Source organism: Thunnus albacares, chromosome 12 (assembly GCF_914725855.1).
Source record: "Thunnus albacares chromosome 12, fThuAlb1.1, whole genome shotgun sequence".
Classification (NCBI taxonomy): Eukaryota; Metazoa; Chordata; class Actinopteri; order Scombriformes; family Scombridae; genus Thunnus; species Thunnus albacares.
In genome coordinates, this window is record NC_058117.1 from 16945854 (window position 1) to 16962007 (window position 16154).

At 38.7% G+C, this 16154-nt stretch overlaps 2 protein-coding genes across 6 annotated transcripts in view; one reads left to right on the forward strand and one right to left on the reverse strand.

Annotated features, from left to right (window-relative positions):
- LOC122994318 (phosphatase and actin regulator 1-like) overlaps positions 1-16154 on the forward strand; it is a 53605-nt gene that overhangs the window by 1902 nt on the left and 35549 nt on the right. The gene's annotated exons all lie outside the window — the stretch shown is intronic.
- LOC122994316 (zinc finger protein 665-like) lies at positions 8077-14404 on the reverse strand. Of its 5 annotated transcripts, none has more exons than XM_044368929.1 (7): positions 14253-14404; positions 13830-13982; positions 12245-12346; positions 12076-12171; positions 11471-11581; positions 10633-10756; positions 8077-10526 (listed from the first exon to the last, which is right to left on the reverse strand). In XM_044368929.1, exons 1-7 carry the CDS (start codon positions 14253-14255, stop codon positions 8269-8271), a joined length of 2847 nt encoding a protein of 948 aa, XP_044224864.1. In that variant the 5' UTR covers positions 14256-14404; the 3' UTR covers positions 8077-8268. The 5 variants fall into 5 exon arrangements, with proteins under 5 accessions (XP_044224864.1, XP_044224862.1, XP_044224865.1 ...); XM_044368927.1 differs by having other exon boundaries at positions 13830-14029; XM_044368930.1 differs by lacking the exon at positions 12245-12346 and having other exon boundaries at positions 13830-14029.

Here is a 16154-nt window from a genome sequence, read left to right on the forward strand (position 1 = left end):
ACAGCTATGATTAATTTGTTGATTATTTTTTCCAATTAATCGATTTAACATGCAGTCTATAAAATGCCAAGTAGTGAAAATGTCCATCACAATTCTCAAACCCTAAAGTGACATCTTCAACTGTCCCGAATCCCAAACATATTCAATTTACAAAGATGTAAAACAGAAATGCAACAAATCCATTAATCGACAAATAATTTCAACATGACTGTGTGTTTTATTGTAGGAGGACACTTAGAAGAGTTTGTGTTATCTTAAAGCAGTGTACTCAAGAGGTTATGGTGTTTGTGCCTAGAGGCTCGTCACTTTATTCACAGGGTGACTGCACCTTGCTCCAGTGCAGCTGCTCGGAGGTCAACAATGTGGTAGCTGTATTGGCAGCTCCCAGGTGTGCAATATGAGCTTGAGCACTGGTAGAAAAGAGCTTGGTTTTGTGCTTGGTTGTGCTTCCCTGGATGAATAAATGCTGAGTAAAATAAAGTCCCCAAGCTTGTTATCTCAGATAAGCATTTGCAGTTCTCTAGGCTACTCTGCTCATCCCGGTGAGCGTTTGCCCTGTAGCGACAAGCTTGTTGTCAATGGCAGGACACTGTCATTTGTCTTTATGATCCTTCTTTTTTTTTTTACATCGCTGCTCTACAACAAGCTCATACAAAGCACGAGGATGGTATGGGGGCGATTTGTACAACAGTACTGTTGACTCACTTCCACCTGAAGAATAAGTGTAGCAGGATTTAGCTTGCTTATTGCCAAGGAAACCAGGAGTCTTGTGGTTGTGTGCCCAGGTGCTTAATAATGATGAATGACCAGGGCTGCCAAGAACCTGAAACAAGAACTAAGCAATTAGCTTTGTGTTGTTCAGGACAAGACAGCAGCTTTGGTTTCCCTTTGTTATGGTTTTTACTTTTCAGAGGCATTATAATTCTACATAGATCACAAAATGATGAAAGTGTGCAAAGAGTGACACAGGAAGGAGGCCAGTCTTCTCAAAAAGCATCGATGTTGGCCTCCTTCCTGTGGCACTCTTTGCACACTTTAATCATTTTGTGATCCATGTAGAATTTGTAAATTTATACGGACTGTATCTGCGTTTTCATCAATGAACTGCTGCTTCACAGAGAGCAGAAAATGCACTTTAATATCCCAACACAGTCAGGTTACAATCAACATACTGCCAGCGCAGCATCTGCTTCCATGATACTGAGTTGTGTAATCCATTTTGGTGTGTGGTGAGTTTATCTGTGTTATAATTTGCTTTATTCTCTGATGCTGAAAGTGCAGTTAGTTAGCCTATACATGCATCAGTTGTCTCCATGGGGATTCAGTCTCTGTTGCTAGTTTGACTTTTGCAGAGACAAGGCTGTGGCATACAAATGATAGATGCTCTCTGGGCTTCTAATGGAATCAGAGAGCACGTATGAAACATTGTTCTATTGCATTGCCCTGTTTAACGTCTGCAATAATCTAATTTGCCCCACAGTTAAATGGCCCTGTGCACCGTCACAAAGACATAACGATATAATGGCTGTCAGTTATTGTGCGGATATCAATGTTTGTGTCACCTGTCATAAAACATTACAGGATGTAGTTGTAGATGGGTGCTTGACCTACTTTACAGGTTCGATTTCAATCATTACTGCCTGTTATGAAACTGATTGTCAGCCCGGCCACACACACACACACACACACTGTCATCTGTACTAGCAGCTGAGAGATAACCATGTTTGCAGAACAAGAATCATTACTGTTTACCTAAGGATCCCGTTTATGGATTTTTAACCAAAAGAAAAAGCCAGATACATGCATGTGTATTTGCACACATGTACTGTGCATGCACATTAGTCCCTTGTTAGTGTGCCTTGCATGTGTTGCCTGCTGACACAGCATCCGTCTCACTGGAAGAGGTTGTCTGTATGTTTTTATTTGCTCATCATTCAGCAGCTTAACTACAGCCCCATCTGCTTTCTGTCTGCAAACTCATGCAGCTATACACAAGAAACTCTCCCAATTACAGGAGCTACCGTCTTTGATTCTCCACTAGCACTCTCCTGCCAAAGAGATCAGACATCTTTGGATTTGGATCGTCTTTGTGCACACAATCAACCTAACCTTTTTACTCATGTCTGTGCCCGCATTTCTTCTTGCTTTGTCTACATTGTACTCCTGTAATACTCCTTTGTGGTTAACACTCACACAAAAATCACTGCATGTCCAGGCTTATTTTGTCATCAGATATTTTCAGTGTGAGGCCGACTGACTGACTGGTGCAATTACAGTATGGAATGGCAGTAGTAAGTATTTTTTTCTATACACTTTGTAGACACAACACACGGGTCAGCTTGTCCTTACAGGCTTAGGGTCTTCTCAGGTCTGCTGTGGCATATGGAACATTAATTGCAGCACACATATAATATAGATGTTAATTGTGCTGAACAGCTTGGTCCTGTGTGCAGTCTAGAGATGTGGCGACACTGATGGCTGAAGCTCCCACCATTATACCTGGCCTAAATGCAAACAGACAAAGATGAAGCCCAGAGTTGGCTGCATTGCAGTTGTTAGAGGATGCACAGTATGGGGTACTTGCCTTAGCTTTTGTACAGATGTGTATTTGTCTCATACAGTATACGGCACACGTAATCTGTATTGAAATTTAAATATGTTGTGACAAATTTGGATACATATGCATAAATATGCAAAGAGATGCAAGCTTGAACACATGGTACACAGATATGTGCATGCATTCACTGTCTTACAATTCAGTGTTTAAACCAGGCTTAGCCACATTAGGCTAAAAAAACTCATTCACCACCCACCACTACCTGCCTCTCTCTCTCTGTGTGCTGCTCTGTGTTGCAATCTCTGTGTACAGTTAGCACCGCTATCCAAAAGACCACAATCAATACACACCAGATGCATCATGGGATGGGACAAATTTCTGCTGCAGAGCCAGCTGGGTTCACATAGCTACTGGTCAGGACTAAACCATAGCCTTTCTAACAAGACGTGTGTGCAGATATTTTATGATGCTTTCGGCTGCTCTGTTAATCGTTTAGCAATGTTTTGCATGTAAACTAATGGAGTAAAGTCTAGTCAGATTATCCAGCTTTTGTTTGAATCCAAAAGGCAGCTAAAGGTGACTGCAAGGTCAACAACGAGCAAAATTTGCACCATTTCAAGATGTCAGTTTCTTTTCTTAAAAGGAAAGTCCATTTCAGATAATTTAGGCTGGAGCCAGTGCAGAGTCTGTTGAATTTGTAATGTTTTTTGCAGTTTGGTTGCAACTCTAGAGGCTATTAGCAAAAGTGTTTAACAAAGTGGTGATAATTAGTGGCAAGAGATTTATATCAGTTCTCCCCCGATCCATCTTTCTTGTACAAACCCCATCCCCCCAAACACACACACACAGCATATGGCTGACATTTCAAACCATCTTATGATTTACTAACAGCCCTGCATCTCAAAAAATACACATCCGTCTTCCCTACTTGGTTGCACATAGGCCTTCTTGTGTTGAAGCATCACCGGTCTGAATAAAACATGAGTGCAAGAGTGGCCAGAAAACCTGCCAACCTCTGTAGCAAGAAGGTTTAAAGAAAAGGACAGGCAGGTGTCTGCTATGAGAGCCTGCAGGCAGCTGCATCTTCCCAGAATCTCTCTCTCTCTCTCTCTCTCTCTGTCTCGCTCTCTCTATCTCCGCCTTTTCATCTCGCTCTTTCTCTGCCACACTTGGAAGTTGGGAAAAGCTCCTGGCTGTGATATGCTCTCCACACGCCAGCTGAGAAATAACGCCTTTTTCAAAAGCCTTGCAAGCTGAAGAAAGCAGCATGACGATGTGCTTAGTTATGGGTCATATTTATAGTAAGTGTGGCAGCACATTGGCCAGAGAGGGGTAAGATACCACTGCAATCTGAAGGCAGCACTGCCAAGGACCAATTATGCTGGAGGAGAGCGCTCCGCCTAAATCACTGTTACTCTCTGTTGCTGGTTCTACTGAATTTAAAACATGCAATGAATTTTGTTGGATTCAAAGACATAAAACATAGCAGGCAGTACCATTGTATCCAGTCTATGTTGCCTTAGGGGGTGGGTGTGGATGTTCCTGATACCTACAGTGACAGTTAAAATGTATCTCAGAGGATAGCATCAGGCAAGTTTGGGGTATACAATGGGTATCCATTAAGAGGATATGATGAATGTATACAGAATGGCATTTGTTGCAGGCGTCACCAATGCAGCTCCCATAGTGCAGCTGCTCTTTAGAACATTTCTGCTGAGTAAGAGACTTTACAGAGTCAGAATCCCTTCAACACTGCTGCAAACCTGGGACTCAATTCAATCAAAGCTGCATTGCACCACTCAGCAGTCCTTCAAAATTGTATCCTATTTCTAAGGATAAAAGTCAGGATACATTTTGTATCCTACACTTCCAAACCAGGTCAATATTTCTATTATGTAAAAGGCGAAAGAAAAGAATGAGCAGCACATTAATAATAATGTTCCAAACTGCTATATCCATTATGAAAAAGAAATACAATTCAGTGTTCTTGAAATATAGAGGATTCAGTATAAGGTGTCATTTGTGAATACCTCCTTTAAACTACTCCCTAATTAAGCTTTTTACTATTAATTAATAGAGTTGGTGTTACGTTTTTCAAATGTTATAGTACCCTATAAACCTTGTTTTGGAGTAAAGCTCCTCAAATGAAAAAGAGATTTGAGGAGAGATATGCTGCGTACACAGAACGTTATGGTAAATTATGCTTCCACTTTTCAGACAGTTATGTAAGTCTGTGCAAAGACAGACTAATAGCCTACAGGATAAACGACCGGGATCTGAAGAAGCAGAATAATTCTGTGAAATTAAATGATTGAACCAAGGGGACATTATGCTCCAATCCTTTCTCCAGCAAATCTTACAGATCCAATGTAGAATTGATTTTGTAATCTCATCGCATAATAACTGCGATGACAAAATGATGGCTCAGTCCGATGTTTTAACTGTGTAGGTTATTACAGTATTTTAAAATTATAATGAAAGAAAACATTCTCATAAACTGTAATATAAGTAAAAGTATTCTCTGTGTTACCAGTATCTATTTAGGGTGCAATGACTGGTGTCTCTCTTGTAACATTAAGTGATAACATCTGTAAATGTACATTCCCAGTATCATTCCCAGGTATATGCTAATGATATGCTTGAGTTAATTAAAAGCCCTATGTGTGGGATTTGAACATTTATGGCTTTGAGAGTTCCCAGTAGTAGCATCAAAAAAGATACTCTGCCAGAAAACATTGCATGTTTAAAAAAAAACCCAAAACTTTCACTCTCAGAGTAATTTGTAAAATTCTATAATCACATAAAAAATTCCCACACAGGCTTTAAAAACTAACTGAGCAAAAAATCTAAAGGTGAAAGCTTAATTTTCATATTTTTGCCTTACATGACAGACAAAACAGATGGAACCTCTGACCCTCCATGTGCCCCAAACTAAATTGAATTTTGAGCAAAAAGTTCCATAAATCTCAACCAGACTGTTTTTTGTTTTTTTTTTCATAAAAGGTTATCTACTTATAACAGTTTCTCTGTCTATATTCTAAAAGTACATTTGTGGTTTAAAGTCTGACATTGCCAGGGAGTGAATAAGTGGAGCCATAACTGAATAAATTATAGAAAGCAGTTTTAGAATGCCTCTTACAGTATGGATCATTGTTTCATGGTCTATAAACAATTATTCTGTACTAAAGTTTGCAATTATGACAGCAGTCATGGCTCATCAGTAACTGGGAAAACACGCGGCTGTGACAGGTTATATAATGCTGAGCTACCTGTGCCTGAAACCGAGAGATATCAGTCTTAACTTCAGCAGAGCCGTAAGAGGCCAGAGGGGCCCTAAGCTCTTTAGTTGATAGTCCACTCCATACTGTGGTCTTCATTTAGAGAGAGCAGGACAGATGGAGGTTTCAGTCAGAGAAAACCAGAGTGTGTAAGCAGAGAGACAGCCAGAACATCCCAGAGGAGTGGCACAGTCTGCTTACCACTGTGGCAGAGCTCATTGGGAGATTTTGCTCTTTTGTGGGATTTCTTCTGTTTGGATTTTCACTTGCCTAGTGTCAAGTCCTGTGATTTTGTCAGCTTACAACCAAACATTATTACCTCAAATTTGTAATGCACATCCTGCCCATGGCCCTTTCAAAAGATGCACTTTCAGCAATATAGGGAAGTCTACAGTGCTTCTTTTTTCTATTATCGCACCTGTCGATAAACAGGAATAACACAAACACTCTGTCCTTGCATTGCCACTGTGCAGTTATTACAGAGATGTTCATTTCCCCACCAAAAGCTCTTGTCTGACACCTTCTATCACCTTGCCTGCAACTCTGTTTCTTAATTAGCAGACAAAATGGAAAATTCCAAACTGAGGGTTTCACTGTGCTCTGCAGAGGCAGGGCTCAGTGTGGAACAAATAAAAATGTCAAACAAAATGGGTCTGATGTTTGAGACAACAGATCTAGTGAAAGTATTTGTCAGTTACATTGTTATCTTTGCAAACATGAAGATTGCAGTCATACAAAGCACAATGTTCTATAAAGAAAATGATGTGGGATATTCTGAAAGAAGTACTTTCATAGAGTGTTGGTGCTTGTCTTAATTTAATGTCTGTGAAATGAAGTATTAATCAATGTATATATATTATACATTTGACTCTGGTTGATGGAATTGAGGCAGTCCCTGAAGCACCACTGCTCTCTGGTGGAGCAAAGCTTTTTTTGCAACAGTGGGCTACTGCACATGTTTAAATGTGCAGCACACACTGCTGCTGAAACAATTTAATCACTAAAGATTTAATAATCCTTTAATAAACAAAGTCATTTATCAAGCAAAAATGCCAAATGTCTTTATAATTGTAAATTGAGTATCTGGCCTTTTGACTGTATGTCCAAAATCCAAACACAACACAAGCAATGTCAAGACTTACATCACCTACAGCTCTGAGAAGATTTGGTGGCAAATTTCCACAATTTTATGGCATTTTACTGCCTGAATGATTGATGGTGAACAAAGTTACTAGTTGCCTAACACACAATAAAAAATGTGAGTGTCAATGCTGGGATGACTTCATCTAACAGATTACACCTGAATACATCTTAAAAGAGACATCTTACTTTTGTGACACTTAACACTTTGCTGATATTTGTGTTCTTTTACTTAAGTAAAATTTTGAATGCAATGACTTCTACTTGGAATGGGATGTTTTTTACATTGTGGTTTAGCTAAGTAAAGGATCTGTAGCTGCAGAACAAGTTAGCTTATAGCTATACTGTGCTAGCTTCTGGCATTGGTAGACAGTTGTATGCAGTCTGAAATTTCAGAAGAAATGAAACACTGAACCTTGCTGAGCCTATTTCAAAAACTTGAATCTCTTTAATCACATTATTTACATCCCTTGAAGTTCTTTTTCAGGTTTTCTGTTACGTGTAGGGATGGAAATGATGATTAATTCCATTATAAATAAATCTGAAATTATTTTCTTGATTAACCAGTTTATCAATAGGCCTGTAATACGTCAGAAAACTGTGAAAAGGCCATCACAAAGGGGACATCTGCTGGTTTTGTCCGACCAGCTGTCTAAAACCCCAAACATTAAATTCATAATCATATAAAGCAATAAAGAGCAGCAAATCCACCAGAGAATGAACACCATTTTTGCTTGAAAAAACAAAAGAATGAATTATAAAAGTAGTTCCTATTAATTTTCTGTTGATTAACTGTCTCAGCACTACTCTGTATGTAAAAGGTTCAAACAAAAGTTAATCAAGAAAATCACTTGCTAGGCGTTTCCTGGGTTTATTTAGGCACTTCCCTACAGATGTTTCAACGTTACATAGCCCTGTGGGTGTATGTGTTACCGCTTGTTCCAACAACTCTTTCTGCGCTATTTATTTGGATTGAATTCATCCAAAAAATCCCCAAATTGTGAGTCTGCTTCCTTCTTCTTCTATTGCACAGCCTCAAGCTTTTTGTAGCCCTTAGAGAAACCTTGTCGAGCCAATTTAAAAAAAAGACGCACTCTGTATTACAAGACCATTTTTTTATTCTCAGTGAATGAAAATCATTCACAGTACCAGACAGTGTTGTAGTTTATTTACATACCTTTCAGTATATAAACAATATTGAAATACTGTTAAAGACAAAACATGTATGGTTCATGTATGTACTTTAGTGGTGGACTGTATTATTCTACATACGACTCCACAAACAGTGTGGAGTCACAGACACGCCTTTTCTCTGTGTTCTCTAAGGCGAGATTTTCTTGTAAATGTTTTGCCACATCTTGGACATGGGAATGGCCGTTCCCCCGTGTGAACCATCATGTGTTTTTTCAACTCATTGTTTAACCGAAAGGCTTTGCTGCAAACCTCACAAACGAACGGCCGCAATCGGCTATGCTTGGATCTATGGTGAGCCACCAAATGAGATCCTCTCTTGTAACACGCACCGCAGTCTTCGCACTTGAACGGCCTCTCTTCAGTATGTTGGATCATGTGAAGCTTGAGCTGGGCTGCATTCGGCCAACCTTTCCCACACGTGTCACACAGGTATGGCTCTTGCCCTGTGTGCTTGTACAGATGCCATTTAAGGTATGTTTTTTGATAGAATTTCTTCCCGCACACCGGACATGGGTAACCACCTGTGTGCCTCACCATATGTGCTCTCAGGCAGTCCTTTGTTCTGAACTGTTTTCCACAGTAGGAGCAAACACTAGGTTGCCGCTCTTTATGCTTGCTCTGGTGCAGAATCAGATAAGCAAGAGATTTGAAGCTTCTCCCGCATGTTTCACAAATGCGTGGTGTTACACTCGCAGTGTGAACCTTTTCATGGTGGTTCAATAGTCCTGGCTTTGTGTAACATTTGTTACAGGCAGTGCACTGATATAATTTTTTGTTCTGCTGATGTCGAACCAATTCGCATAACCTCACAAATTTTCTCTTGCATAAAGGACAGGGATATGAACCTCTGACTTTATGCGACTTGGAATAATGTCTTTTCATGAGGACAATTTCTGAAAAGTTCTTCTCGCACATGGTGCACTTCATGTTGCGATCTTTGCTAGTGGCAGATTTTGCAGTTTCACATTCCTTTGTTTCAGAGTTTGTCTGAGCACTGATTTCGTTGGTAATGTCAGCTGACCGGAAATTACACCCACTGATGACAAAATGGTTACTGTTTGTTCGCTTTTTTCTTCGAGGAGTTCTTTTGGAACATTTGCTTTGGTGCTTCTCAAAACTTTTGTAATAAGTAAAACCCTGACCACATTCCTGACATGTCAGAGGCGATTTACAAGCTGGCATAGAAGGTATAGCCGGTATAGCCTCAGGGCTGGCGAGTGCTTCTGAGGCTGTCGGACTCTGAGATATACCGCTTGTAACAACTAAATTCTCCTGATTCATTTTATTTGTGTTTCTTGAGTCATTCACCTGTAGATGTTGGTTTGACAGCTTGCATTTACTTTCATGGTGTGTCTTACAGTCTTCATAACTCTCAAAGTCTTCTCCACAATAAAAACAAAGGTAAGAACTCTGTTCAGTATGGCATCTCATGTGCTTTGTTAAGTCAGCGGAACAAGTGAAAATGTGCCCACATACAGCGCATGTTTTGATGCGGCTGCTTCTTTTACACACTTGGTCTTCTGATGAGGCAGAAGATACTGATTCCTGCAGTACAACTTCTGAAGGCCCAGTGTCAGTTTCACTAGGGAAAGACACTTTGGTCTTCTCAACAGGGTTTGGTTTGGAGTGATGAGATGAGCTTGTGGACAACTGTAGGTCTGTCTGAGTCTTCTGATTACTGGCGACCACACAAATCTTCTGGTGTTTGTCAAAATTCTTTGGGTAAGTGAAAACCTTGCCACAACCAGGACAAACAAGACTACAGTTGTCATTTGACTTCTCGAAGGCTGGAGGACTATTCATAATTGGTGGGTTATTTGATGTGGCACTCTCCAACAACAGAGGGTCATTCTCACTTGTAGAAATATTAGTTTCAGTACTAGTCTTTGGTTTAGGAGGCAAACTAATCCTCTCAAAAAAACTACTTTGGCAAGTAGACTCTGACTCACCCAATCTGTTCATCAAGCATCCATTTTGAGTTATCTTGTGCCTCTTCAGTTTGCTAACAGAAGCAAAATCCTGGCCACAAACAAGACACTTGAAGGTTTTTGAGGATGTCCTGCTGCAGGTTTTCAGGTGGTGATACCACTTTTTGTCTAAGCCATTATCATTAGACTCACTTTCATCAAAAGGAAGTATTACTTCAACAGAGGCTCCTTGATCTTCAGCCTGATCAACACGTTGCTGTCCATGGCTCTCCACAATCCTTGTCCTTTCTGAATTTATCTCCTCTAAGTTTTCTTTCTCGTCCTCTTTAGACTCCAGACTAGATCCAGGGTCTCCTTCATCATTGTCCACCTTCGGTAGGTGATAGGACAGGCTGGAAAGGATGCAATCATCAGCAGGGGAAGACAGAGCTGGAAAAGAAATGCCAAAAAAAACAGAAACATTTTCAGTATCTGAAACTGATGAAAGATAAATAACACAATCAGAAGTTGAGTCACAATTCCCATAAAGTACTACCTTGTGAAACTTCATGCCCATGATGTTTGTGATGCTCAATAAGTGTATTCAGAGGCTCAGGTTCATTCATGAACTCCACACACTCTTTCAGGATGGAAGGGGAGAGACTGAGCCAAAGGGAAGTCTAGGTCAAGGAACAAAACAGTTCAAATTAATCTACAGCTATGATTGAACATTCAAATCAACACTTCATTCCTGCATTTCAGTTATGTTATGTTGTGATGTATTTCAAATTTCCCTGTGTGCTTTTCAATCAGTTAATGCTTTTGTACATTTCCTAGAATGTCTATCGATAGCTCCCTGAGAAGGGAACTTATTTCATTTAGCTGTGAGTTGTATATGACCAGAGTTAAATCAGCTTGATGATGGATCTTAATATATTTTATGAAATGTAGAAAGTAGCTTTTCCCTCCAGTAACCACAAATATATTCAGTATTTAGATATGATGGCTTCATAAGTTAATGAGATTGGAAACATTAATACCCACTGGATATCTCAAATCAATTATAAAAGTAATTCCACACAAGGTTTTACAAGTAGGTTATAAGTAGGTTTCTTGCCATTCTCCAACGCAGTACTACAGTACATTACTGAATTTTCCACTTGTATGTAGAGCATTTTAGATGAGTATAAAGTGACAATTAACATGCTCTATACAGGATGAGTGGGATTGAATAACAACATGAACATTCAATTGTTTCTGGGCTAACATAAAAATACTGCTAACAAGTAGAACATTTAACGAGAGCAGTTGTCAAACCACATCTGTGATAAATGTTAAAATATCTATTTTGTTCACTAAATTTGTCCCAGGATTGTTGTACGTCAAGTACCCACTTGTTCAAGGTTTGGAACAGGTAGCAGCTTCTGCAGACTGACGAGGAATTTTCTCATTAGAGCCTGTAGGGCTGAATCATATTTTGGGCCAAACACTGTTGGAAAGATTTTCTAAAGAACAAAGAGAAATGTCTTCATTATTTCACAAAGTACTGGAAGACCTTTGATGCTACTTTTTTAAAAAAAAAAAAAAACAACTTTTTATCTATTCAGGGAAATTTCACTGAGTACTCAGTTCTTGTTTTGCAGGAAGGTTCTCAAACTCACAGTTACACACATTCACACCTGCAAGCTGCAGTGCTACCACAGTCTGATCTGCTGGCCACTGAGCAGCACCACTGGAGCAGCAGGGGTTAAGGGCCTTGTTCATCTCTGTGCCCTTTCCCTACCCAGATTTATCTTGCAGTTACAGGCCTCCTCTCAGACTAACCTTTAGGTCACTGCTGCCACTACACATCTTGAGGGTTACATTTAAGCCCGTCATCCAAACACTAAAAATGTAACCAACTCCAATTAAAATCAAAATGCTTCATTATACATTTTGATTTGCTTCACTGAGTAATTCACTGTTTAAACTAACAAACATCTAGTGCCAACCAACTCACCTGGTAAAAGATATCCCTCTGGCACTGATCATCCACTAGAGTGTGCACAAGCTTCACGAAGTTTGTCACAGATGCCTTAATCTCAGAGCTGGAAGCCTTAAAAATGCAAATAAACATAAGTAAATGCAAATGACACATAGAGTAATTGATATTCAACAAGGGCACCTACCTCTTTTTCCTGCTTTGTAATGTAGGTGTTTATTCTAGTCAAATGAGGCTGGATGGCTTGTGGGCTTGCAAAGTCATCATTGCGGCACAACTCTAGCACCACCTGTTGGTGTATCAAGAGACTTTTTAAAAATGACTGAAGACCTATATTTTCTCAACAAAGTCACATGTGGAGGAGTGACTCTGAGTGCCATACTGTAGGTCATCACCTCAAAACTTATTATTATATATGAGCTATGATCAGATGACCAGTATCCGCACAGTGAGGTCAAGTGTTAGGCACTTACACTCTCATCATTCAGGGAATTGCATGGTTTGTCAATTACAGGAATTATCCTTTAACCAAATGATCTGTTCAGTCAAAATTTGCTCTGCTCAGGCATCCGTGAGCAACACTGGCTGCATATTGACATTCAGTTGGAATGTCACTCCAGTTACTGTAAGTTTCCTGGTTATGTGCTGATATATGTAAATTCATGTAAATGTAATAACATGGTAGCAACTTAAGTGGTTCATAACAATCAATAGATCTTCCTCCTGTCATCTGTTTTAATGCAATCTGCATAAATGCTAACTTGCACAGTTTTAAGCGATCACATTTTGATTTACAAAGGAAACAAGGAGGGGAGCTGTTTGATGCAGAAAAAAGAGCTTTTCCTCATGTAGCACAGCGTCAAGATTGGAACACACTGAAACTCAGAATGACTGCCAGCCGAAGCTTGAGCTTTATGTATTCTTTGTGCCATTATTTAGTTGTTTAAGTCATTACACAAAAATGTCAAACATTCTCTGGCTCCAGCTTCTCTAGTGTGAGGATTTGTTGCTTTTCTGTTTACTATCATTGTAAACAGAATATCTTGGCTTTTTGAAGTGTTGGTTGAACAAAGCAAAACATTTGAAGAGTATGGAAGCTTTTTATATGTTAGATTACAGCAATGAATCATCAAATCTAAGGATTAAAACTCTCGAAAACTATTCAAATAGCAAATTATCACAACAAATAATAAATGTTTAAATCTATTCACAGTAATTAAATGTAAAATCCAACCATCAAATAATATATATCCATAAATGATAATGAAAAGCCAAACATCAATTAACAAATACACATTGCAATTAATGAAAAGCCAACTAGGTCAAACAATGAAGAGTCACTTACCACATTATGAATACAGAGTAACAGTACCAGTCAAAAGTTTGGACACACTTTCTCATTCAAATGAATGGTAAGGTGTGTCCAAGCATTTGACTGGTACTGTATATATAGGTGGAATAAATGTAATACACTAGCTTTTGTCATTTTATAAACTAAATGATTTATTAATAATAAAATAATCTGTAATTACAGCCCTACTGCACAACAACAACAATCAGTGGCAATAACATGTAGAATGGACAAAGCTATTTTGTACCTGAGATCAACTTTCAAGAGATAAGAAGAATTTCTAGATAAGTTAATATTCATCATCACCTGGGACAACCTTTCTCTGCATGTAGGTTATTACTTTATTTAGATTTGTTAATTATCATAGATGGTAGATGACGAGTTAGTAATAATCAACACATCTGGCACTTCTTCCTCTTACCATTGCACGTAGGCCCATGACTAGTTGGACTCTCTCTGCGTCGTTGAGCAGCTCAGGGACAGTTTCCAGCACTGTGGTGACGAACTCCTCCAGCAGACCATAGTACATCACAGCTTTCTGCTTCACTATTTCCCACAGAGCTGCAGACACAAGCTGCAGAGGGGGGACGATAAGACGGAGAGAGGAAAGAGGGAGGGAACCTGGGGAACAAATGTTAGAACTGTAAAGTTCAGCTATAGGGGCAGCTACAGTGAGTTATTACCGCCTAGAATGAACGGACAGACACATGTCTTATGTTATGTCGCACAACTTCCGTGTAACACTAGCCTTTGAAGTTACCCTAAAACATGACTTTCTAACGCTATATTTTCATTTAGCGTCAGGGTAAATGCGGACTAAATGGAGGTTAACTTTCACACTCACCATGGTCCGTTAATATGTTGCTCATTCTGGCGTTACGGACAAAATAATTTTAGCTACGAAGGTGGCTGTTCGTTAATAACATCGCAGCCTTTGGAAAACATCTGCCTGTGGAATATGGTAACCACATCCGAGCGACCCATTGGGAAGAATACGCATTACGTCATTACGTCCAAACGTGCAACGCAGAGGCACATGAACAGGTTTTCTTTGTCGTAATGTGCCGTTTTCATAATATTCTCCCTTTCTAAAGCACAAAATACTTAGTTAATAATAGGAACTCACCATTATAACAAAAGAGCCACATAATAGAGAAGTTACAATTGATCAAATGCTTATCATTTATGTGGCGTTCATGTGCTGTCGGAATAATCGTAAAAATGACTTAACGTGAACGCCCCCTCAAGACGGTACAACAACTCGGAAAGTTGGCGAAAATTTTGACACACGACTTGGCGAGAGTTGACGTCATATACGCAGAAACATGACGGAAGAAAGTAAATGTTTGGTTTATGGCAAGACACATTATACTAATTCATGTATTGCATATCCATTTTTTGCCCGTATATAATTTTGTAATTTAGGTTGTAACAGTTAGTTGCTGTCCACATAGAGTGACCAAGATTAGTTAGAGAAGTTATTTATTGGAATTAACCCTGATAACAAATCAGGTAAAGCAATATATTCGTGTTTTTTGTGGAATATATTGGTACACCAACAAGTATGGGACAAAATACAACACATTTTTTGTGGTGTCCATGTTGTTTCCATATTAAGACTTATGTACACACCGAAGTCAGAAGAAATAACTTCACAACTCGGGAAACGAGACCATCCGAGGAGCCCGTGAATGCATTATTATTCAGTGTGTTCTGAAATGCGCATCTGTCCCCACTAGATGGCAGCATTGTAATGAGTGTTACATGGGCTTAGTGTCAGCTGTGGCACTGCAGCGAGTTTCAAGTTCTTTATTGTTAAATCTCATTACACAAGTATAAGAGAGTAAAAATCTTCGGTTTCTGCTCCTCGACATTGCAGTAAGGAACAAAAAATATACATATTTAGAATAGTAATAGATAAGAGTATAAACAATAAAAAGTATAAAAAAATATGAGTGTATGTATGTACAGTATGTATGTAAAGTGCAGTGTGCATGTGTCCTACCTATAATATATGAATAATTATCCATATATTATATCTATATTATATTATATGTATATACATGTGTGCTTATGTGTGACATCAGGCACACCCACAATTGTTTTTGTATTATTTTAATGACTTTTGCAGCAATTCGTGATTTAATTACTGTGAAAAATGTCATGACAGTATGTAATATAACAAAACAGTGTTTGCATAATAACAGTGTTATTACAGTATATGCTCGTTATTACTCAAGATAAGATAAAACTTTACTTTGATCCCCGGCAAGGCGAGCAGCATAAGAAATAGACCAGGAGAATAATGTGTGTGCAAAACTGCATCAGTTATTGATATTGTTTTCTGATAATTGGAACAAAGTTACAAATTTGATATACTATAGTTTGAAAGTACTGTATATGTACAATATATGTTCATCAGTATGTACAGTATGTATAATTAATATAATCAAGCATTATATAATAAGATAATATGAAAAACATGTAATGTGAACAACATATATGAAAATTAGTATGTGATATACATGTTTATACACTTGTTAATATGCATATTACTATGCAGCACATATACTAAAAATAATAAATATGAGATAACAGAATACAGCGGAATAAAGTATTATAGTATAAGAACAATATGATAAATATAAGAAGATAGTATAGCAATCCATAGTGATAATTATTAGTGCAGTAATTCCAGTGTAAGAGATCCTCTACATGCCAACAAATGATGACACAGGTTGTTTTC

What these genes read in the sequence shown, in the direction of transcription:
- LOC122994316 (XM_044368927.1), bottom strand. Translation starts at nt 14,277, where the DNA reads ATGAGCAACATATTAACGGACCATG. An exon ending in TTACAAAGCAGGAAAAAGAG is followed by an intron (nt 12,172 to 12,244) that starts GTAGGTGCCCTT and finishes TGCATTTTTAAG; the next exon opens with GCTTCCAGCTCTGAGATTAA. An exon ending in CTGTTCCAAACCTTGAACAA is followed by an intron (nt 10,757 to 11,470) that starts GTGGGTACTTGA and finishes TCCTTGACCTAG; the next exon opens with ACTTCCCTTTGGCTCAGTCT.